The sequence below is a fragment of the Micrasema longulum genome, unplaced genomic scaffold, assembly GCF_059751315.1.
Source record: "Micrasema longulum isolate JH-2025_06_02 unplaced genomic scaffold, ASM5975131v1 h1tg001084l, whole genome shotgun sequence".
Taxonomy (NCBI): domain Eukaryota; kingdom Metazoa; phylum Arthropoda; class Insecta; order Trichoptera; family Brachycentridae; genus Micrasema; species Micrasema longulum.
In genome coordinates this window covers 58,409-82,094 of record NW_028278272.1, presented here as the reverse complement: position 1 = coordinate 82,094, position 23,686 = coordinate 58,409, and the positions used below count along the sequence as shown (strand labels likewise).

At 33.2% G+C, this 23,686-nt stretch overlaps 1 protein-coding gene across 1 annotated transcript in view; it reads right to left on the bottom strand.

The window, feature by feature from the left end:
* LOC148277094 (uncharacterized) overlaps positions 1-23,686 on the bottom strand; it is a 129,501-nt gene that overhangs the window by 59,667 nt on the left and 46,148 nt on the right. The window contains exons 3-4 of the mRNA XM_088233335.1: positions 18,110-18,230; positions 12,971-13,032 (exon numbers count right to left, since the gene is read on the bottom strand). Coding sequence (XP_088089461.1) covers positions 12,971-13,032; positions 18,110-18,230 — 183 coding nt within the window. The remainder of the gene's footprint in view (positions 1-12,970; positions 13,033-18,109; positions 18,231-23,686) is intronic.

Sequence of the window (23,686 nt, the reverse complement as noted above, 5' to 3'; positions counted from 1 at the left end):
TCGGCCGCTAGCCAGTCCACGGGAGACCGGTGGGTACTCCTCGGTATGGACATGGACACGCCGAGGACCTTATCTACAGGACGGGGCAGAGTAGAGGGTTTGCCTTTTGATAAACAGGTATTTGTACATAGTTTTGCTGTCGCAAATACTTCCACACTACTGTGCGAACGAGGCAACTGCACGTCGGACTGATTTAGCCTAGTTAAAATCGACAAAATAGACGTTTCGCTGTCCCGTTTTCAGCAACTCAAAACTGAACTGATTTTGTTATTTTTTTATAAAAAGTGTCAAAATAAAATTGTCTTCGTCGGTACATTTTCATTTCTTCCAAAATAGTCATCATATTTGTATACCATCCAGGAATCCTGAAAAGCGTACAGTTTTATCTGCTGTCTTCGAACGTCTTCAAACGCACGCAGATACGCAAAAAAACAAAGAATACATAAAATTTGACACGGTATCCAAAATAAAACACTTTTATTGGATTTAATTGTACTTTTTTGTTTTGAAAATACATGTGACGCGTTTCGTCTTATATGGACATTATCAAAATCTACACAACTTTAAACAAATAAAAGTATAATTAAATTCAATAAAGGTGTATTATTTTGGATACCTTACCAAATTTCACCATGGAATTCTACCAGTTATCTGCATACACGATAAATAAAAGATATATAGTTTGTTTTGGATGATTCTAGTATATTCTTTACATGGGATTCATTGAATTACTTATAAACGTCAATAAATTACAACTATAAAATACAATTCATCAATTAGTAAATTAAACCTAACAAACGAATTAATTCAAATCAACAACGCGATTTAAATCAATAAACAAGAATCTAATGCCAATCTGTCTGTCTTGCCCGGCAAATATTCTCCGACTCTATATTAGCTTTTTCCAAACAGCCTGTGCTTGACAATTTTATTTTTGTTTGCAAAGCCTGAATTTCAAGAGGTACCCTATTGTAAAATCATATGCAGTTTGAGTCAAAATAATGTTGAACTTCAAATATAATAAATTTTAAGTTAGGTATACCAACTGTCAAATAAGAATGGCTACGCTCACATAGTGACCGCAGTGTAAAATATGTTTTAACGTAGGCATTCTCGCACCTTTAGGACGAAAAATGAGAAAATTCTAAAGAGGGTTTCAGCTTTAAATCAACGAAAAAAAAGCTTAATAAAAAGAAATTATTTTAAGTTTAAACAAGACATTTATTTAATGAGTCATTATTAGATTAAAAAAAAAACGAACAAAAGCACATTGATAAATAAAATAATGACATATTTTTTATTAGATCATATCAGGTCACCAAACGCATGTTTTTAATTATTCACGAAATGACATAAACGTAAATAAGTCACTAAGATTATCGGTAAATCGGAACGAAACAATCACAAATCTAAAATGGTCGTTTTAATATTTTTTTTTATTAAGTAAACATGCCATTAGTATCGGAATAAAATCGACTCAACCGGCTTTCGTTCACTATATGTTTGTCTGCGTTGCGTCCTTCACACAGCAATGTAAACATCACTAATTGCGTCGCTTCCGTACTGACACGGAATCTAAATTCTCTGAGTAATAAAGAGATCGATGTAACGGTTTTGTCCTATTCCCACCCGAAACCTGCTTTTTTTATGCAGAAAGATGGAACGTTCATTGAAGTCGTTTTATGAACTTAACTAATTTAAATATTTTTTTCATTAAGTCGTTTTCGTCCTGAAGATGCGTTCTTATCTGGCGACGACTTTGCCTACGCGAATTCTGTTGTCTAGAATAATAATATATTATCATTTAATTTATATTGACCACTCTACCAAGATAGTGAATTCATTGAGAACAATAGATTTAATGCTAATTGAATCATATTTTAGTGATTTTCGTAACGCTAATTTTGCGAGAAGTCATTTACAGTTTACTATACCTACTAACTACATATTAAAATACGAGGGTCTGGAATGCTAGGGTGGAAGGCCAGTCGATGACTGTCAGCGGGCCGGCTTCTCCTGAGGACTTTGAAGTGGTTTCTTCTTCACTAGAGCAAACTTCCGAACCTCCATATTTATTTTTTTCTTCCATATGTTTTATTTTTATTTTATTTTTTTTTATTTTTCTTTCTGTTGACGCCCATGGGGCTTTTACATTATACATACTATATAATAAGAAAAAGTTACACATTAAACATAATTAACATTTTATCAAATATAAAAATTTTAAAAATATATTTTTAAAATTTAAAAATAAAGTTACATAGTTAACATAATACACTATTAAGACATAATAATACATGTATTATATTATGTTTATAATATAAGGTATAGTAGGATTAAAATAAAACATAATTATTTTATTTTTTTTACACCGGTAAACTAAACTTTAAAGTGAAGTTATCCAAAATGTTGAAAACTGAAAAGGGTTTTATAAACTAAAAATATAAAACATGTTGAGTTTTTTAAGGTTAAAGAACTAAAACCTTAATTGAAGCAGGTAAGATTCACATGTAGCTCACTCACAAATAACTGTCGACAGGCTTAAAAGCATGCTGAGCAATTGAGCGATCACAATGAACGGAAGAGTTGAGGAAATGTGGATGTTCAAACATAGGCAGAATGGTGAATGTTACACAGTGTGTAAAGTGGCCACTCAAACCAGCCAATGACAGGTCATAAGCCCTGTAAATGCCTAGACTTCCATATTCCCCCCTCAAAAATGTTTTCCCTCTCTGATGAAATAAATCTAAATAATGAACATGCTTAAGTTATCGCAGTCATAAGTCAACGCGTGTGTAATCTCTAAGTCAACGCTCGTGTCGGTTTGTTTAGTTTGTTTTCTGTTTTCCTCGTAAATAAAAACAAGTCATTGGCGAAAAATCGGCGTTTACTATAAAAAATAACACAATATATTGCGTTTACAAAATAGTAAAGAGTATCTAATACAAAAAAAATGAAAATGAAATTACAATTACTATGGCGACTACTTTTATTGACATTTGATTTGCCAACCACCGGCTAAATGCAATAAATAGCATGATAAAATAAATAAATAAAAATAGCGATTTTGGAATATTTTCCATATTTACACCGGTGCAATTCAAATATGTGATTGCGCAGCAGGATTATACGTCGCGAAACGTAAATATTTTGACATTTAATATTAGGTGTTCACGGATGTTCCATTGTGATCGCGAAAACGTTAAACAACCATGGTGAGAAATTGTTATCACGTCATTTATTAGCACGTCGGTAGTTATTTGTGATTGAGCTACTGGCCGAATAATTTATCCAACTAGGCAACGCCTGAAAACACTTTCCAATTTTTATACCTCTTCTTGAATCGTAACAATGTTAGTATTTTTCGTCAATTATGTTTCATTAGTCACCGGTATCCCGACGAAACCTTAGTAAGATTGTTCTAATATGTCTTCCCTTACACTTCCTTGTAAAATTTTTCATTCTCACTCAACCAAAAATGAAGCGCCATTAATATCCTGATTCGTAACTCGATACTTGTCGAAGCTGGTCGTATTATTAGATTACTCCCGGCAAGAAAAACATTCACATTGGGTGACTAACTTTTGATTGAGCATATTTATGGAGGTTTGAAGACAGAGCCAACAGAGACAAAAGACCTGACAATCGGAGGGGTGGGGACAGGAGACCGGAGACCAGAGACAGGAGACAGGAGACTACCACTCCATAAATTTATTGTAATTAATTGTTCTGTAGCTGCTTTAGATATTTCGCAAGAAGATGCCGTCTATGTACATACAATAGGAATGTAGAATCGTGCTCCCGCCCTTGAAGGTATGGGAATATACCCAGCCTTCGCTTAAGATCGTTTATAATTCCTCTCGGATAAATATTAACATTCAGAGAAGCTCCGAGCTCAATAAAATCACGTAAAAACTGGTTTTATTTTTACTGTAGATCTTTTCGCGGACCGATAATTCGAAATGTTAAAATACGGCTTTCCATTTCTGTACGCGGTGGCCGATGGCGGCAGAGGACAGGCGCAGTCCTTGTCGCGGAGGAAAAAACGAAGCGTAAAGTATTTATTGCAGGGACAATCGGAGAATTAGTCGTGATAACAATTGCAATAAGTTTCGAATAAAGATCGGAATCTCCGGCGGCGGAGAAAAACTCCGCTTTCCTTATTGGTGAGCGAATCATCAAACTATACACGCCAGAAATGTTGGGAGGGTGTTTGACAATAAACATAGCTGGGTAAAAAACACGGCCCGCTGCGGCGTTCCTACTCGATCTTGCCCGTACAAGGAGAGCCCATTTGTTGGACCTCAGCGGGAATTCTGCACTCCATACTGCTCTACTCGGCAATCCACAATGGAGCAGTATGGAGCAATGTGTGGAAATGGGATAGAACGACTTGAGAATCCGACAAAGAAATTTTACTTATTATTGTAAAGAATACGTAAATATGGACGAATCATGTTGAAAAAATTGTTAAAAAACTAAGATATTTGACCTATCTTTTCAAAGGTTTAACTACGTATGATAGTTATGTTTATCATGCCTTTGTACAGTCTTATCTTTCTTAAGGAATAATTGGATAGGGAGAGCCTATAATAATCATATTAAACCTTAAAAAATCGTGCAAAAACAATTATTTAAAATTTAAAATAAACATTTAACTTTTCCCTCCAACCAATTATCCCAGGAAGCTGAACTTTTTGAGCTATGAGAAATCTATTGCCAACAGTGTCAAAAATATGTTTTTATATGCCTACGTTTATTTACAAAAAAAAATACTGGATCTAGCCAAAGGTTAAATAGTGTACTTATATTATGTCCCTTATTGTAAATACAAACTCACGCAAAGACATTCATAGTTTATAGCTCTAAAACTGTTTCGTGTTCAATGCATTTCATAAGGCGGCCTCCGTGGTGTGGTGGTCAAGACGCTTGACTCACGCACGGAAGGTTCCGGGTTCAATTCCCGGTGAGAACACGAAAATTAAAATGAAGTTTTTTCAAGCCTGGGTGTTCTGTGATGTAATTCACCGCTGTAATTGGGCCTCCTGGCCTGTTGTGGTGCAAAGATAAATAAAATAAAATAATATGATAGAGCTGAATTATTTGAATTTGTTTCAATTAAAAAACTGTTGAAATTATGGGCAATTAAAAAAGTAATAAATAGCATATTTTTTATTGAGTAGCACGTACGTCTTAATCAATTTTTGTTAACAAACATTTGTGTTCTAATATTAGCACTTATTGAATTTTAAAATATCTGTCGTATCCTTTCAATAGCCTTTATATCCTTGTATACCACAGGCCATGCCTTCATGTTTTTTTTGTGTTTATGCAATAGTTTATTTTATCCTCGAGTGGTCAGCGCGTTTGCCTACCATGCAAGAGGTTTCGTGTTCGGTTACCGACATGGTTGATTAACCACAAAGTTAGTGAATCAATTACAAATTTCATTAAAAAATATAGTTCATTTGGAAATTTGCTTGAAAGAAGCTTGGTCAAGGAAGAAAAGAAATTGATGTGTATTAGAAGTTGAAAAAAAAAGGTTTTTTATATTGAATGATTAATTTAAAGTAAAGCTCCCACCTCCAATTATCCGTAATTGAAATAAATACGATAAAATCTGTTGTTTTTATTCCCACGTTGAATGTGGTGATTGGTCCGTGCAGGTGTCTGTCCTAATAAAGGAAACGGTGTTTAACACCATATGGGATAGTCTGATATCAATCTGCACACGCCCCGATACAAACATAATCATATTGTTTGATAAATTATTACTCCAGCACCGGAGACAGACGTAGGACCGACCTACCTGCTCGATACTAGAATACGAAGAGAAAAAAATTAGGCACCCTATGTTTTGGTCTATGGGACACGCGTGTCATTTAATGTAGGTAATGTATTTGTTTTGGATAGATGTACAAATAAAATTTGAACAACTAGTTGTGCCTTGTCATTTTCCAAATGTTTGAGTTTACTGTTTACCATATTGATGTGCCATATATTTGCTTTTTTATTATTGTTGTGTTTATGATGTCTTCGTGGACGAAAAAACATTCTCAAAATAATTTAAACTTTACAAGACTGTTTTTTTCTTCAATCAGACATGAACTTTTTTAACCAATGGTGTAATGTCAATAGATTATAATTAAATATTAAAAAATGCAAAATAATGGCATTTCATGGAACAAAACAACCGATTTCCTTCGAGTACCTAATGGAAAACTCCAAAATTGATGTAGTTAAGTCCATCAGAGATTTATGAGTTGTTTTGGACTATAAACGGACATACAACGAGCATATAGATAATACAGTAAATAAATCACTGAAATTACTTAGCTTCATCAACAAAATATCCTCTGATTTTACAAATATCCGTACAATCAAAACTCTTTATTGCTCAACTGTTCGCCCTCTTCTAGAATATGCCTCCTAGAATAGTGGTCTGGTCTCCATTCTATGTGAATCGCATAAATCACATTAAATCAGTCCAACATCGCTTGTTTCGAAAAGTAGCGTGGACGCTTGGACTAGAGAGAGGTAATTATTCTTATGCTGATAGTCAATGTCAAATATTTCTAGTCTACAAAAACCTAGAACTAATATTGATTCCATATATATGTTCGGCATACTAAATGGTAAAATCGATGTTCCATCATTACTGAAACAAGTAAAATTCCATATTCCGACTCGTAGGTTGAGAAACAATTAAGTACTGTTCAGCGATCAGCATAGAACGAACTATGGCCTTAATTCTTCAATGACCCGTCTTTATCGTATTGTTAACTCAAGACAAGATCTGGACTTTTTTGGTTTTAGTTTACAGCGATTTAAGCGAGCACTAAATAAATAGTCCAGATCTTGTCCTGATGTCCCTTATGTTTGTCAATGTTTCTTTTCTTTTTTTACTAATGTTTTTAAGTATTCTTATATTGTAATATTAAAACCCTATAAATTGTATAATTGGACAATGTCCGTTAATAAATAAATAAGTAAACGTGTCACTGTCAACTATTTGCTCGTCCCAACTCAACCCAGGACTTTTAGTTCCATAGATTTGAAACTTAGGTCTCAAATAATGTGTGATAAACTGTCTTTAAGTAAATAAATAAATAAAATTATAAATAGATAATAATTTTAAAAAACAAAGCATTGTTATAAAAAATGTAAAATCCACACACTTTCCGATGACACTATATCTACCCCTATGGATGTTTTTTTAAAGAAACAATGCGACAGACCCAGCACCCTTAATCTCTTTTGGCAACCCATTAAACATCTTAACTCCTTTATGATACAGATTGTTATAAGTTGCCGGGATTCCTGTTTTGAGGAGTCTGAAACCCTCACCTCCCTTCGTAGGATAGCGATGAATTTCGTTATTACGCTGAACACTATATATGTATTAGGGCAATAATTATTTTTTTTAATAAAATATTAACACTATTGTATTTAAAATTACTCTTTGCTTTACCGAAAGCATGTTCCGTACCGTCAACGTATTATGTTGAATCTTTGTGTATCTGCCACATCTCAATATCGTCCTCATTCTCCTATTCTGAGTTCGTCATTTATCTCACTATTTAAGTATTAATAACTTTTCGAAATTCGCTTTATAATCGTCGAATAAAAAATAATTAAATTTTCGACACCAATAATGGAATATCTCAAATACTTGCAATGAAGAACAGGTTTCTCAATGGACAATTTTATTTAAAAAAACGGAAATGATGAAAATATGAAAATACAATACTGCCAGATTATTTTCTACACAATAATAAAAACCAAATTAAAAAATCAGTCCGTTTCTGAAACTGTTTAATTATTTATTCAAGTGTTTTTCAAACCAATACCAATCGCATATTTCGTTTCCTATATACACCGCAATTGGAGTGTCATTGCAGTGCCTTATGCATCATTGGGAAACTATGATAAACAATCAAACCATTACGTCGTTTCTTCATAGGGGTAGGCAGTGCGGATAGAATGCCACATCTTCCTGTCTTTGTACAGAGACCTCGATTCTCTAAATTCATACATTTTCTGCACGAACGCTGATTATTCTGACTTTTGACACGTCCACCTTCAAGTATTTGTTGGGTTAGGTTGAGCCATGTCTTTCTCTGTCTTCCTTGTTTTTCTGCGCTCATTAATATTCGCATTGACAATCTTTTTGTGGTTCTTTCGCTATCCATTCACCAAACATGTCCAAACCACCCCTTTCTTAATTTTGCCGTTAACCCTCTCAGCTTGGCACACTGCACGGATTTCGACATTTGTGTGCACCTATCACGCCTACATTGTTTTTGATTTGAAGGATACTATGATAATCGAACTCAGAATGAATTCTAGACACGATGTTGTATAGTGAATAGAAGATCTCTATTCTAAGAACTGGGTTCTATGAATGAATCGTTAAGATATCAAAAGGCAATATTATTATAGAAAGGCACCATGATTCGCTGGGTGGATTCCAGGTATTGCTACCTGGCTTAAACATCTTGTAGGCGCATCGAAATTAATATAAACAACCTATACGAGTTCGTATTATAATAGTAGGTGTTGCGTTATGTAACCGAAACATAATTTACATAGCTTATATTATTTGCATTTTGAGTTAAGGTGATTCTAAACGAAAATATGAAACTAATTATCCATAGATGGCGCTGTTAAGTAAATAACAGCATTTATCGATACTATTCCTGGCCGATTACCTTTCTTTCCCATCCTTCCCTTGACCCATCTTTATGGTACCTACCTAACATCAAGATAGAAGATATTAAAATTAGAAGATTCGGATTTAGAACAAAAATCAAACAACATATTTATTACTTCGCATAAAATCGGATAAAAAGTGGTTGGAATCTACGCGCGTCGTGAAAAACATTGTTACATTTTATAGTTCATTTTGTCATCCAGTGCCCGAAATTGAAGAACATTCCCATCATATTGAAGGTAGGTATCCATTTTCATGTTCCTATCCTTTCTTCAAATATTTCCCAATCACAAAACTTAATGAAATTCGTTTTTCACTCACAGTCCGCTTTTTTGTTAACAGGCGCTTTTATATATTTTTTTATATTGAAAAATGCAATTTTTACGTTTATTTTCAATGTAAATTTTACTAAACTTGGTTTGCGGAAACTTTAAACTATATTGATTGTAACAAATACCAAAGCAATATAATTAAGATCCTTTTCACTAAATGGTGTACAAGACAAAAAATAAGAAAAGTTATTTTTTGTTTTGTAGACCATTTTGTGAAAAGAACCTAAATTATATTGCTATTGTAAATATAGATTAACCCTTTATAGGGCAAAGGCCCAAATTGGTTAATATATTAACCAGTCACTTTAAGGGTCATATTTCCAATACCGCACATAGAAATTTCAACTATATTACTTCAATGCGTTGTCCAAAACGGTAGTTGGTTAAGTTATTGTTCCAACTGCGTGAAGTTAGCGCGGTTACCTAAAAATCCATGTGTTTATCCGTTGTCAAAACGGTTGTAAAAAAATGTAATTTCTTGTATTTGTAATTGTTTATATTATAAAATTTAAAAATACAATTTTGTAAAAAATATCTGTGTATTTTAAGTATGTTAATTTATTTTCTAACATGACTCTAAACAATCATTGATCAATATATTGACAGATGAAAAATTTAGTTTTTCTGAAAATCTAAAAAATATTATTTATTTTGTTTATCGAATTTATTTTATGTTGGATATAAGTATTTTAAAATAAAACATTTGAAATTCTAATTCTAAAATAATTAATTTTTCCTATTAAGGGTTAAAGTTTCCGCAAACCAAGTTTTGTTAAATATCCATTGAAAATAAACATTAAAATGGCATTTTTCAATAAAAAATTATAAAAGCGATCTTTAAAAATTAGTTTCGTATTTTTGTTTAGATTCACCTTAAATCATGTCTGAAGAAACATTTCGCCCCTCTTCCTTAATCTCTCTATTCCTTTTCCCCATTGAGTAATAGTGTTGATTCAAGGTAATTTATATACATAGAGAGTTATTTCAATTTTTGTATTGGTTTTTCTTATTTTCATTTTTTATTGAAAATGTTTTGTAACTTGAATTCTACAAATAAAACATTTATTTTATTGGTTTGTTGAAAGAAATTGCCATTTGGCAATAAGCCCGCCAATGTACAATTTACTTTAAAACAGGTTGTACCTAGGTAGGTAAACTACCTACATGTACAATCCTATTACCAAAAAATTGTAGCAGACAAAATGCGGTCCGTGACGGAGACCGCATTTATAAATCGACAGTAGTAATAACAACTACTAGGTTTATTAGGTGATAACAAGATGTGCATATCTTTATTATTATTCGGAGGCCTTCGCGGTGTAGTGGTTACGACGCTTGACTTACGCAAGGAAGGTTTCAGTTTCGATTCCCGGTGAGAACACTAAAAACAAATTTGATTTTTCTCAAGCCTGGGTATTCTGTATTGTAATTCATCATTGTGATTGAGCCGAGCCTCCTGACCCAATTTGATACAAAAAAATAGGTAACTGCATTAGTGCACCCAATGAAACTGTCCAATATAACTGTCTCGATCATTGTGTAATATAAAAGCAAAATTATTGCATTGAGAAAAAAATATTAAAAAAAAAATCGTGTCAACCTAACGGGAATCGAACCCGGGACCTCAGACACGGTAAGAAAATATGCATAATACTATACTACGAGGTATTGTTTATGCATGTATTTTATTTAGTATAAAAAAGCGATAAAGCGTTGGGCTCAGTATTGACCCTTGAGATACCCCAAAACTGATTTGTTGCGTTTCCTCTTTTTATCGGACTAGGTACATCTATACTATCACTTTATAATCTTTAATTCATTTAATGAAGGGAACCATTTTTTACCAGTTTAGCCCTCCCATAGTGCATGCATGCTTTGCTTTTTAAGGTGTGACGATTAAAATTAACTTTAATTATTTACACCAGCGCAGCGTGTTGGATTTATGATAAAATTCAAAGTGCGCGTCGCACGTGTTTCGGAGATGTATTCGTAACCCGCGGGTTCCCGGTTCGAGGCCACGTGTCCTGTGTCTCGTGTCCTGTCAAACCTCAGAGAGTTTAATTACTACACACTGCAGCAGGGAAGCGAGGAAATGGCTAGTCATAAATAATCACCTCAATAATTTAGGCGCAGACTTGTGATAATTCAAATGTCGCCCTGGGGGAGGATAAGTAAATAATGATTTTTGTTACCCCCGTGGTATAATGGATAAGACGCTTGCCTCAAACACGGGGGGTTCCAGTTTCGATTCCCGGAGAAATAGCAAAAAGTGCTGTAATGAGGAAGTTCAGAGGTTTTTTTAAAAAAAAAATATTTGTTTAAATACTATTAAACGAAGCCCATTTTTTACGTATCGTATCATCAGCGTTACGATTTTTTAAAGTTTTGTATTTTTTAAATTACTTCGGGTGTGAAGTCCCAAGTTCTCTTCGCCTTCTTCTCGATGAGTTCTGCTGATTGGTCAGTTGACTTACCGTAAAATGGAAACATATCACAAATCTCTAATCTTTGTTTGATTCGGAAGAACAAGTGACGTCATACAAAATAGGTCGTTTTAGTTAAAATCATTTTTATTATTTTTTTCATGCATTTTCAGGAAACTTACGCCGCCGCCATTCAATTTAATGCTCTAATTTTAACCGAGTGTAAGAATACATTTTTTATATCCATTTTCCCGTATGGCTGAACTTCCTCATTTACCATTGTAATTGGGTATCCTGGCCTGTTGTGGTGCGAAAAATAAATAATAAATAAAACATACATTATACAATTATTTTTGTTTATCTTTTCTTTCCTACGAATTTGCATGAAAATTACTGGAAATCAAAACATCTTGTGACACATTTTACTCATTAAAATAGGTGTATTACAAACAAAATAAATGAATCATTCAGTTACTACTCTAGATAAATAAAAATAATGCTAAAAATTATGTTTTATAAGAAACCCCTTAACATTCAATACGGAAAGTCTATTTAAAATATTTAAGGTTCATACAGTAGACAGTCTTTTTAAAATAAATTCTATTATACAAATATATAAAAAATAAAAAATAAAAGAATTTGAGATGAATACGTCACTCAGATAATAACATAATATTAAAATTCCTAAATTCCACACAAGTCAAGGTCAGAATAGCTTTGTCTTCAAAGGTGTAAAAAAAAAATAATAATCTTCCCAATTAACTAAAAACTATTAAAATAATATATCAATAAATAAATTTTAAGTAAATCTAAAGAATTTTTTTGAACTCGTGTAAAAACTACATTAAATTTTAATTAGTATGAATGTATTATTGTTTTATGTTTTTTCTTTATATATACTATGTTTTTATTTTTTTCTCATGTACTTGTATTTAAAATTATATAAACTCTTATAATAAACAATAAACAACTAAAACAGTGTAAGTCACTCTCCAAGCACAAGAGTTAGTCTCTTTTTTGGAGAGTAACAGTGATAACATTTACTAGATGTGTAAAAATAGATATGTATGGAATTTAAAAAAAATATGCACCTTTTATGAAATTTATTAATTTTAAAAAAATATATATATTAAGTACGATACGACAAAAAAATAATTGATATTTTTGCACCTCAATAGGTCACCGAACACTAAAGCTTGAGAAAAATCACATTTATTTTTTGTGTTTTTTGCGTTGTTCCGCGCGGAGTCAAGCATCTTACCCACTTCACCACGGAGGGCGCCTAACTTTGTGGTTCTCATATAATAAAAATAAAACACTCAATAAATCTAATAGGAATAATGTGGACACTGTTAAAATTATAAGAGGATTAGGTTTGTTTCTAAATTATACTTTGGTAAGGGAGCTTGTGTAGCTCCGAAACCTGACAATATTTTATTTTTTAAAATGGTTTTAAACAAAATGTTTTTATTTATATTTCATTAGAAAATAATGGTATTTACCTTTGAAATAGATGCTCCTAAACCAGCTTGGCAGGACCCCTGCCTGTGGTAACCCCAGTTTCCTGAAAGAAATATACAACATTAGGATAACACTCGGCCATGCTTGGGACCAACAGTTTGCAGCTTCGAAGGGATGGGTTCAGATTTATAAGAGGTTTTATCGAGAACTCAGCCATTTTAGAGAGTATCAATTTTTATGTTCCTGATGGTTATCTCCGACAGCGTTAGAACAGACTGACTTACCTCCCGGCTTCCAGAACCAACCTGCTTCTGGTTGTGCCGATTGGAAGAGCAGTCAGGCAGCTGAACATTATCACTTTGGAGATAGACATCTTTCACATCAGTGAAACTAGGTTTAAAAGGTAAATATTCGTGTTTTTTGATATTTTCTCCCAATACAACGCCTTAAATATTTTGTTATTTGTAATGTTACTTTGGTAAATTAAATTAATTTGTATTTGAATTTGATATGTTCACTGCTCACGGCTCAATGTTTTACTATGGTTTTATTGTTTTATTTTGTAATATTTTTTACAAACAAACAGTACACAAATATTGCCAATTTCTTTGTATATAAGTGTAAGACACTCAAGCACACACCAAAAAAATTGTTTTCACTTAATACAATAATTTAAATTATGTTCAATATAATAAATGTAAAAGAAACAAAATGAAAAAATATGTATATAACAATAAAGTTAAATATCTGCTTCTCTCAAAATTTCTATAATTTTTTACCTAAATTTGCACACATTGTCACATAAAATATCAGCCTCGGTAAATATATTGTTATATTGGTCGCATATTCTAGGTATTGTAAATTGTTTAAAATAGTTTGTTGGCGCGTTTTCTGTGTAAAGCAGAAGATTTTGTCTTGTCGGTCTAGATGGCACACGGAATGGAAGTTTTTCAAGTAGGTTCGGAGAATCAATTTTATTATTTATAAATGTGAATAAAAATAACTTGTCTAACACTATTCTTCGATTTTTAAGATAATAATATATTATATACTCGTATATTATTCCGCTATGTGCATATAGTGTCCATGTCCTTGTGAATCCCACAACCAGTCAGTTGAAAGATGATATAAAATGCATTTTTTTATAAATTTTAATGGAGTGCAATTTTAATTGATGGTCTCTTAAAAAACATTTTTTTTAAGAGACTATTAATTATATTTATATAAATATATATATAGTAGTATATTTATATTTTATTTGTCTGCTATTTCTTTAAAATAAATTAACTTGTATATTATTATTATGTTTGTTATTGTTAAGCTTGGAACGGGGTATGTTATATTGTTAGCTGGGCAAAGTTTTTAACAAAAAAATGTAAATATGAAATGTATAAATAAATAAATTACTACATATTTCTTTATTTTTTCTTTTTTCTCTGCTGCCATTGGCATGTTTTTATACTTGTTATACTTTTAAACTACTTTTAATTACTTATATTATATATGTTAATAAAATCAATATATTGCTGCTCTTACTATAATGTGTCATTAATTTTGAAGATGTTTTTTAAATTGACCTAAATTTAAATTTACTGTCTTATATTTCACTTAAAGATTCTTCCCATCGTTTCTTTGAATCCCTTCAAATAAATATGTGTTTATGTTTTTCCTTTTTTAAAAAAAAAAAATGTTATTACTATTTTATTTTATTTTTACATCTGAGTATGTTTTTCATTCTTTATTTCCATTCTTAATTCTTAATTACTCTTACAAGTTTTCTTCATTTTTAATATTATTTCCATTTGTAAATACTCACTACAAACTACAAACCTTAAAATATTTTTTTTTTTCACTTAAATTTAAATTTTTAAACAACTTTCATTTATGTTTTCTTTTTCCTTCTCTTTTTTATACTTTCATAATTAACATTAGATTTAATTGCTTTTTAATATGGAAACTTCACTGGTCCATTAGAATTAAGTCCAATTGTGTAAAATATTAAACTTTGTAACTGTACTGTATGTTTCCTGAATAAAAGAAAATAAAGAAAATAAATAAATAAATAAATATGTGATAAACGACTTAAGTACGTACGTGTTTATTGTGCACAATAATAGGTTTTCTCCAACTCCCTTTAGTTAAATATTTACCATAGTCTCTTTTCTCGTAAGAATTTGTTACACATATCGCTTATGTTCCGAATCTTGCTTTTTTTATTCAATGCTTCAGGAAAAGCGAAAGGAATTTACGTTATAAACAAGTAATTGTAACAATAAAAAAGCAAAAACTTACAAGGGAAATAATTTTAGAAATACACCATTTATGTTGTACCCATTAAAAAAAGACATATCTAGGAGACCAGTTTTGATTTTTTAAACTGTATACATGTTATTATCTATTGTAGATACACATTGTAATGTGTAAATACTCTCTGGGTGGTCCAACGCGGGACAAGGAGATCTGATGAATAGTCTAGATTTTAGATAATGTTTATATAAGATTGATTACTTAAAAATTTTATTACAGCCGAATAAAGCGAGCTCCTAAATATTTGATATTGTTATCCGTGAGTGAACATTTTGAAACTCAATCCGTCGAAAAACTAATGAATTAAAATCATCATAGAGAAAACGTTTGCAAAATCAAAAGCACCAGCGAAATTAAGTCAGTAGGTATTAATTACCCAAGCATAAAAATAAATGGGGAGAAGTTCCCAAAACAGTCCAGTGCCAAAACTCTCTCCCGTATCCGTAACTTTGCATACTGACTTCAGTCAAAAACTTAGGTATTATCATACATAAGCATTTAGAGTGGCACGATCAAGTTAACGAAGTTAGTCGTAAACTTCATAGCAGTTTACACTCACTTAAAAGATTGCAGAATTTCTTGCCAATCAATGTTAAGCAAACATTAGTCCAGAGTGTATTTCTTCCACGCCTTGATTACGCAGATGTATGTTATCCAGATGCTAATTCTAAATTGCTTGATAAGTTGGAACGATTGCAGAACGTTTGTATACTTTATATCTTTAATCTTCGGAAATTCGACCCCATAACCGAATATCGCAAGCAACTACACTGGCTCGTATCAGGCATAGAAGAAACATTCACATTCAATTTAAATAATTCCACTTCGCCTTCTTATCTGAGAAAGCTCTTCCAATCTCTGTCACAGCATGGGCTATCTCTTCGTTCCAGTAACGAGAGAACCCATTTAATATCTGTCATGCGCGTACTCATCGGCGCTTCTCGGGTTCTTCTGTTTGTAGCTTTGGTTTTGGTCTTGTGGTTGCACCAATAACATAGTAAAACCCGATTAAAAATTTGAGGAACATCCAAAACAGCCGCTGTTTGGAACATATACCGAATTGGTGACAATTGGCAAATTACTGTCCTAAGGATTTTTTTTGTGCTACTTTTAGGGGAGTCAGTGCGGTTTTAGACGCTGATCCCCAACTCATGATCTTATACTCTATCATACTTTGACACAGCGGAAAGTAGACTCCGTTAGCTTTGTATGTTAAGTACATTTCTTAAATTGTGGAATATTAATTTAATCTCAGTTTCTTTTTTAATTTAATCTCTGATATAAAATAGATCTTTTAACTGATTCATATGGTTGTATTACTTCTTTAGATACTCTGAATAGGCTATCAACTCTCAGCGAGCAGTTTCATTATACGAGCGTGTGATTGTGTAGGCAGGTGAACCAAGGGGTAATCGAGGATATTAATCGAGGAAGAAGAAACAAGTAAGAACTAAACGTTCCGCTGTGTGCTGAATGTTACGACTCGGTTTATGGCTGTCGGATAATTTGGAATTCGAAGGCTTTTTACGACAGACTTTACAACATCTCGATTACCGGCACCAAGCGGAAATTCTGATCTTTTACGACCCTTAATAACAGGAAGCGTTCTGCAAGGTCAGGTCAGCGTCTAATGTTCGAGATCCCATAATATACGAGGGGTCATACCGCAGAACTAGGTTCTAATATACAATCAAACAAAACGCCTTGGAAAGCCGTTTTTTCGTGTTTAATCTTTCACACTTTTGTGCGTGATCGAGGAGTAACTATGAAATGTTGACATCGAAATTTAACGCTAGTTTTATAAGTTAAGACTAGTATGTATCTGAATTCGTTTACACTAGAGATCTAATTAAACTTGAATGTGAGGACAGTAGCATATACTTTCTCGCCTTGAGTTTTGTTCCTGAACACGGGCATAATTTATATGATAAACGACGATAATGAACCCGAATCTGTTATTATTGAGAAAAAGGTTATTTTATTTTTATGGACATTTTTAATGCGTTTTTTCTTACACTTATGGTGTGAAGTTTGCTTGGTTTGTAATTCACAAAACATTTATCTAGTTTATGTTCAAACTCTTTGTTTTGACAGTTAGTTTTGATTCTGTGCCCATAAGTATTTTAATCAACAAATCATGAAAAGACAACGGGATATTAATTCTTGTAGATTAAATAAATAATATAAATATCCACAAGCCAAACATCGTCCCCTACTAATCGTAGTTTTATTTTCTAACCCCCCAGCCATCAAATCTCGTTATTGTCATTTGAATTTTTTGCCAACTCTAATGTATGGGAGCGAAGTATTGAATTGGAAAAATAATGATGAAAGTAGGTCGAAATGCTGTCGAAATGAGATCCCTCAGTCAAATATGTGGTAAAACGATGTACGATAGGTGTACAAATATCGAAATCCGTGAACTGTATAAGGCTGAGATTTGCATTATCGAAAAAATCAAGTAAGGGGTGCTGCGTTGGTTTGGACTTGTAGAGCGAAAAAACGGCTAGAAGAATCTACGATGCGAATGTTGATGGATGCAGAAATAGAGGAATACCGCGAAAGACATGGCACAGTCAAGTCCATCAAATATTTGAAAATAGACAAGTTAAGAGTAGGAATAATCGGCGTGCGTGCATGAAAAATGTATGAATGTATTAGAAGCGAGTCTGTTTGCAAAGACAGAGTGTTATGGCGTTCTATCCTCTCTGACTGAAACGGCGGGATGGTTTGTTGTTGTTGAATTTTTTGCAATACTCTTTAGATTATTTTATTTGGCATTGTGTTATCTCATATTCAGAAACCTCTTCCTTTGTATTAGACCCCATTACTTCTTTAGGACTGCAATTTGCGTAAATAAAGAGTGTACTTACTCGTCCTGCAGGGGGAGTACTCCAGATTCTCCGTGAAGCCGTTCCTGGAGACGAAGCATGTCCCCACAGGATCCCGCCGGACTGCCTTGAAAGCGAACGACACGTATCTCGGAGCGCAGGCCTGAAACAATAAACTAGTGTTAAATAAATATTTTACGAGTATAAACACTACATGTTTCATGGGCGTTGATCTTTCAACGCAAAAAAAAAACACAAAAAAACATTCTCGCCGTTTCCCGGTAGAGTAAGGTAAAGCCGATAGAACGCCATAAAACTATACATATTTACTACAGATCACTCTGGATTATGGATGTAAAATTACATAATTTTACCAAAAGGCGCGTTTATGGTATTTCACGGAAATTTTCGGTAAAAAAGGAAAATGACGTACTAATTTTTATTTTTCGAAGATATAACAAATACGAGTAGCTTTGTTTTAGGACACGTGACATGCCAGTGAAAACCAGGTTTAGATCCATCAGGTGGATTTCGAGATTTATTATAAGTATGGGACGTTCAAGGTCATTCGGTATGTACTTTTTTCACTTTTTTTAAAATAAAAAAGGTTATAATGCTTTAAAACTTAACGGAATCGGCGGACATAGGGCCCTTGGCAAAACCTTAAGTTTGTGACCTTGAACGACCACCGCTCATACCGCAATTTTGAAAAAATACCAGTTTTTTTAAGTAAAATTACGTCCCTATAGATTGTATACAAAAAAAATATACGCAAGTCTGAAAAAATTAAATTTACCGGACCAATAATTTCTTAAGATACACGTTTGAACATCAAATACATTTTATCAAAATAGCGGAAAAGCGGTATTTGCACTAGCTGTTTACTTATTGTTTGATAGTTGACCAATCTAAAGTCATAATTATCGTCATCATTCTATGTCCGCTACCTAATTGAAGCATACGGTGTTCACAAATATTCTTCGGGCATCTCGGTCAGCTGCCAGCTTCTGTGCATCCACACAAGTCAAGTTCGCATCTCGTAGTTCTGACATGAACTGCCAACTAAATTAGCAGCGGACGTCCAGAACGTCGAGAACCCGATGCCTTGTAAAGCAGGCAAACCTGAGTTAGCATCATGTAATATGAAAATATTTTTTATATTGTAATTTACACTGTTTGAAGTATTTGTAATAGCTTCATTTTTTACCGAAAATTACCGTAAAATATCGTATTTTACCAAAATCTGGTAAAATTACCGTAAAATATCGGTGTAATTTTACCACCCTGCACCTCTACTCTGGGTGCATCTTCTTATGCACGCGCGCTAATTATTCCGACTTTTGACGTCACCAGCTTTTTTTTTTTTTAAATGTAAAAAGAAATATTTGCGATCTTATGATTCACTTAAATATTTAATTTTAAGGGCCATGTTCAATGAGTTGTAAATAACTCACTATTAGAACATGGGAATTAAGTTGGGGTAGAGTTAGATTCTAACCACGGACCTTTGATCTGTGAGTTCGAGACACTAGCCACAGGACCACAACCCGACTCAAGAATTTAGTTTGGTAATGCCACGCCTTTATCAATATTCTGAATCTATTAACATTCCCATTGTGTTTGTCCCAATTTTGTAATATTTAAAAAAAAATAAAAATAATAATCTTAAAAAATATAATCATACATTTTTACAGTTTTCAAAATGTCAATTGTTATATTTTTACCAAAATTAAAATTCCATAAAGCCACTTTCTGTAGCTTGTTACATATGGTTTTTAAAAAATCATGTTCAAATTAATAAATGATTAATATGTTGACAATGTTTTTTATATTCGTCATCACTATTTTATTTGGCAAATCACTAATGAATTTGTTCGCTAGACGATATCCCAGAAAAAGAACAACGTATGCACTATATATATTATATGGGTCAAAATTCAAGTATATCTTATTATTATTATTATGGATAGCATATATGGTGTTTTTTTGTAATACAATACCTCAAGGGCGCTTTTTAAAGTGATTTTATAAAGAAATAAATTTTATTTTGACTTTATGAATTTATAATTTAAGCAAAACAATTTACTTTGTTATCACATGCTACGGATTTATTCAAATGATTTAGAGAACATGTGGGTTCTAAAGGTCAGATCACAGAAATATCACTTCACTCTCACAGTTTCGCACCTCTGCTGAGAGAGCATTCCATGCCATAGGGCCTGTGACCGCAAATGCGCGTTTAAAGAATTTAGTGCGCCGTTTGCGTAGAGGTAAAATACCATTTCTTTTCGACGTAGATGTAGCTGATCTAAGCGTAAGACGTCTGTCAGCTAGTTCATCTGGAATGCAGAGTTCCCTTAGATATTCCGGAGCACAGTTGTGCAGTGACTTCTACATAAGCCGACAGAGTTTGTTTTCCACCCTCGTGGAAAACGTAACCAGTGTAATTCCCGAAGTAGTGGAGTGATATGACTGAACTCAGAGATTCCAAAAATAAGTCTCGCTATGGCATTCAATATAGACTGTAGGCGAGTCTATTATTCATTGGTAGACCTGCGTAATACCATTACGATAATCGTGACTTCCTAATCGTGAATGCTACATTTGATTTACCGAAGTTAATATTATCCTTAGATACAATAATCATCACATCGCGAAGATTTTATTCATATATATTCGTGAATCTCGACGCTCCGATATTTATCGAAACTCAACCGGACTGAGCAGCGTCACAGCACTGTCTCATTATTTCCGTTAGCCATGAACGTAGACCCCGTCAATACCATAGACGTAGGCCATAAACAGTTGTCTCGTGTTCCAGGCTTGTTTACCCACAGCCCGAGGGCTGCACATGGCGCGGGGAGAAGGGGAAGGGGGAAGGTCAGGGTCGGGGCCCGCAGGGAGGGGGCGGGGCCGAGGGGCGAGGTCTCAAAGAAGCCGCAGCTCCCGTACCGGGAATCGGCCCTCCAGCATCTGGATTCGAGGCGTTTCAAAAATTAGGCAGGGACGCGGACTGCAGAAGATGTGCATTGAATAAATATTTTTTTTAAACATTTCATATTACTAAACGATTTTTTACAATCAACGCTTTTTTGTAACAGATTATCACGATACAATTAATATGTTAAAAGTACAAGATCTAGATGTTAAAAACGATATAAATGTAATGTATATAAATAAAAAAATAAGATTTTAAAATTGTAAAATTAAATTTTTTTTTGGATTTAATCGAGTTAGATATGATGTGGATTTAACTAGTTTTAAAGAAATTCATTATTAATTATAACAAAGTTTGTCGCAAGAGGCAAAATTAGCAGTTCACAATGGAGTCCTGGTTCCGACCCTGATGTATGGGAGCGGAGTATGGACTTTGAAAATCAGGGATGAAAATAGGCTGAATGCTGTCTAAATGCGATCTCTCAGGTGAATGTGTGGTAAAACTAAGCACGATAGATGCACATTATGTAAGGCTGATGTAATGTTTTGATATGTTTTTATATGTTTTGATAATTTATATAGCGCCATTTTTGTGAAAATCACCTCAAGGCCTGATATAGGCATAGATCCGTACATTATGTAAGGTTGAGATAGGCATAGATCCGTACATTATGTAAGGTTGAGATAGGCATAGATCTGTAAATTATGTAAGATTGAGATAGGCATTATCGTAAAAATAAAAAAAAGGAGCTCTGCGTTGGTTTGGACAAGTAGAGCGAATGGATTGTCAATGACAGGTCATAAGACCTGTAAATGCCTAGACATCAATATTTACTTATTAAAAATTTCAATAAAAGTAACATTTTTGGCAGCCCTTTTACTACGAGCATTATACTCCGTTGCAAGAAGCCGAAAGTGCAGATTTCTGGGGTTTAAAAATTTTATTGCTCTTCCGAAAATCCTTTTTTAACTTTCACGAAAAGGGCGATTGGGAAATCTGTGAACGGTCTGCTGCACACGTTGAACAGTATTATATAATAAACACGCGTACTGAGAAAAAAAAGACTGAAAAAATATTTTTAGACGTTTTTGAGTATGCGAAATAATAAAGAAATATCACATACTACGCATACCGGAAGAAATACATTATGAGATTGATTTTAAAAAAAAAATGTGTTTTCAAAATCAACGTGGATGATAAGAGTGCATCGGCGAATTTAATGTGGTTTGGAGTCTTATCATGTTGGGTACAAGATATTCTAAAGAACTTGTAAGTAAGCGGCAATTTATTAACAATAAATTACTAAATAAATAAAGCATTGTTTTAACACAAGTAATACAGATGACAAGACGAGAAAAACACCATGTTTATTTATGATTAAGTACTTTTTTCATTTACTTCGTTTTGTACTGTTTTTGTGTAGGCGCTCGAGCATTAAAAATAGATATCCTACCTAAATAGTCGAAAGAGTTAGTCAATCATATACGAGTATGTATGTAGGTACGGAGAAATGCGTTGGAAGGCGAGAATCTGTCAACTGAGGCAAACATCTGGCGGATGCTGGGAGCTCCATCATACCGCCACTGACTCCCAACCCCGGGCTCGACAGAGTGGCCTAAGTTCTAATGATGTTCCCTAAGTAACTGTCCCAACTACCGACCGACGAAAAGGCACGAAATCAATCAGTAATAAGGGAATAAAGCTCCACCGACAGGAACTCTTTTACCAGCCTCGCCTTTTTCTCTTTTCATCCTTCGATTATTTAATCCTGACATCTTCAGAGTGGAGTACTGCTCCTCGAATACATTACAATCAGGCTCACAAGCACAACGCGAAAGATTTGGGTAATTTACAGGTCAGTTTTCATGATTATTTTTACCACCGTATCTAAAGAAATTATGCATTGCATTTTGTCAATCCTTAATAGAATATAAGATAATAAGCTGAGGATCTGCTCCAAAAACGTCGCTGGATATTCTTAAGGTTGTTCAAAAAGGAGTCTTCAAAACTATCCTTAATGTACCAGTAATTACGAATACGGAATACGTATTCCAAATGGCCAATCCTCAAAAAACCTTGTAAAATGTATTCCTCGGCACGAAATTCCCCAGTGACGAATAAATTATAGCCAAGTCATGTATATTTTTTATCAATGAAATACTTAATAAATAAAAATAAATTATGGAAAACTGAGGTAAAATCTACGTTGCATATAAGTGTTTATTTAAGCATTCAGACTTTATTGCTTTGTCGGTATTTAAAAAAAAAATCAGCCGTTTTTAATGAATTGGAATTATTTGTTTGTGATTTTATACGTTTGAAAAATATTTATCTTTGTACGTCCAATTGAATAAAATTGACCTCATGCAATTTTGTGGGGACTATTTGGGACCTCGTTTTACTGATATTATATTTTTTAAACTAAAAGACTGGTAAATAATTCCTTTGCGCGTAGTGATGTAAATCGTGTTACCACAAGCAAAAGACGGAATATTCTAAAGTTCAGATATTTGAAAAAACAACATGGAGACATACTATTTAATAATTTCTTTTCCATAATTTATAAAAACAAACATATAATTTAACCCTGCTATAGCAAAATAAATTAAACATCATAAATAGAACGGTCATCTCTCACACGCATGCACCCCCCATCACTGTCAATAACCGACTGAACATAT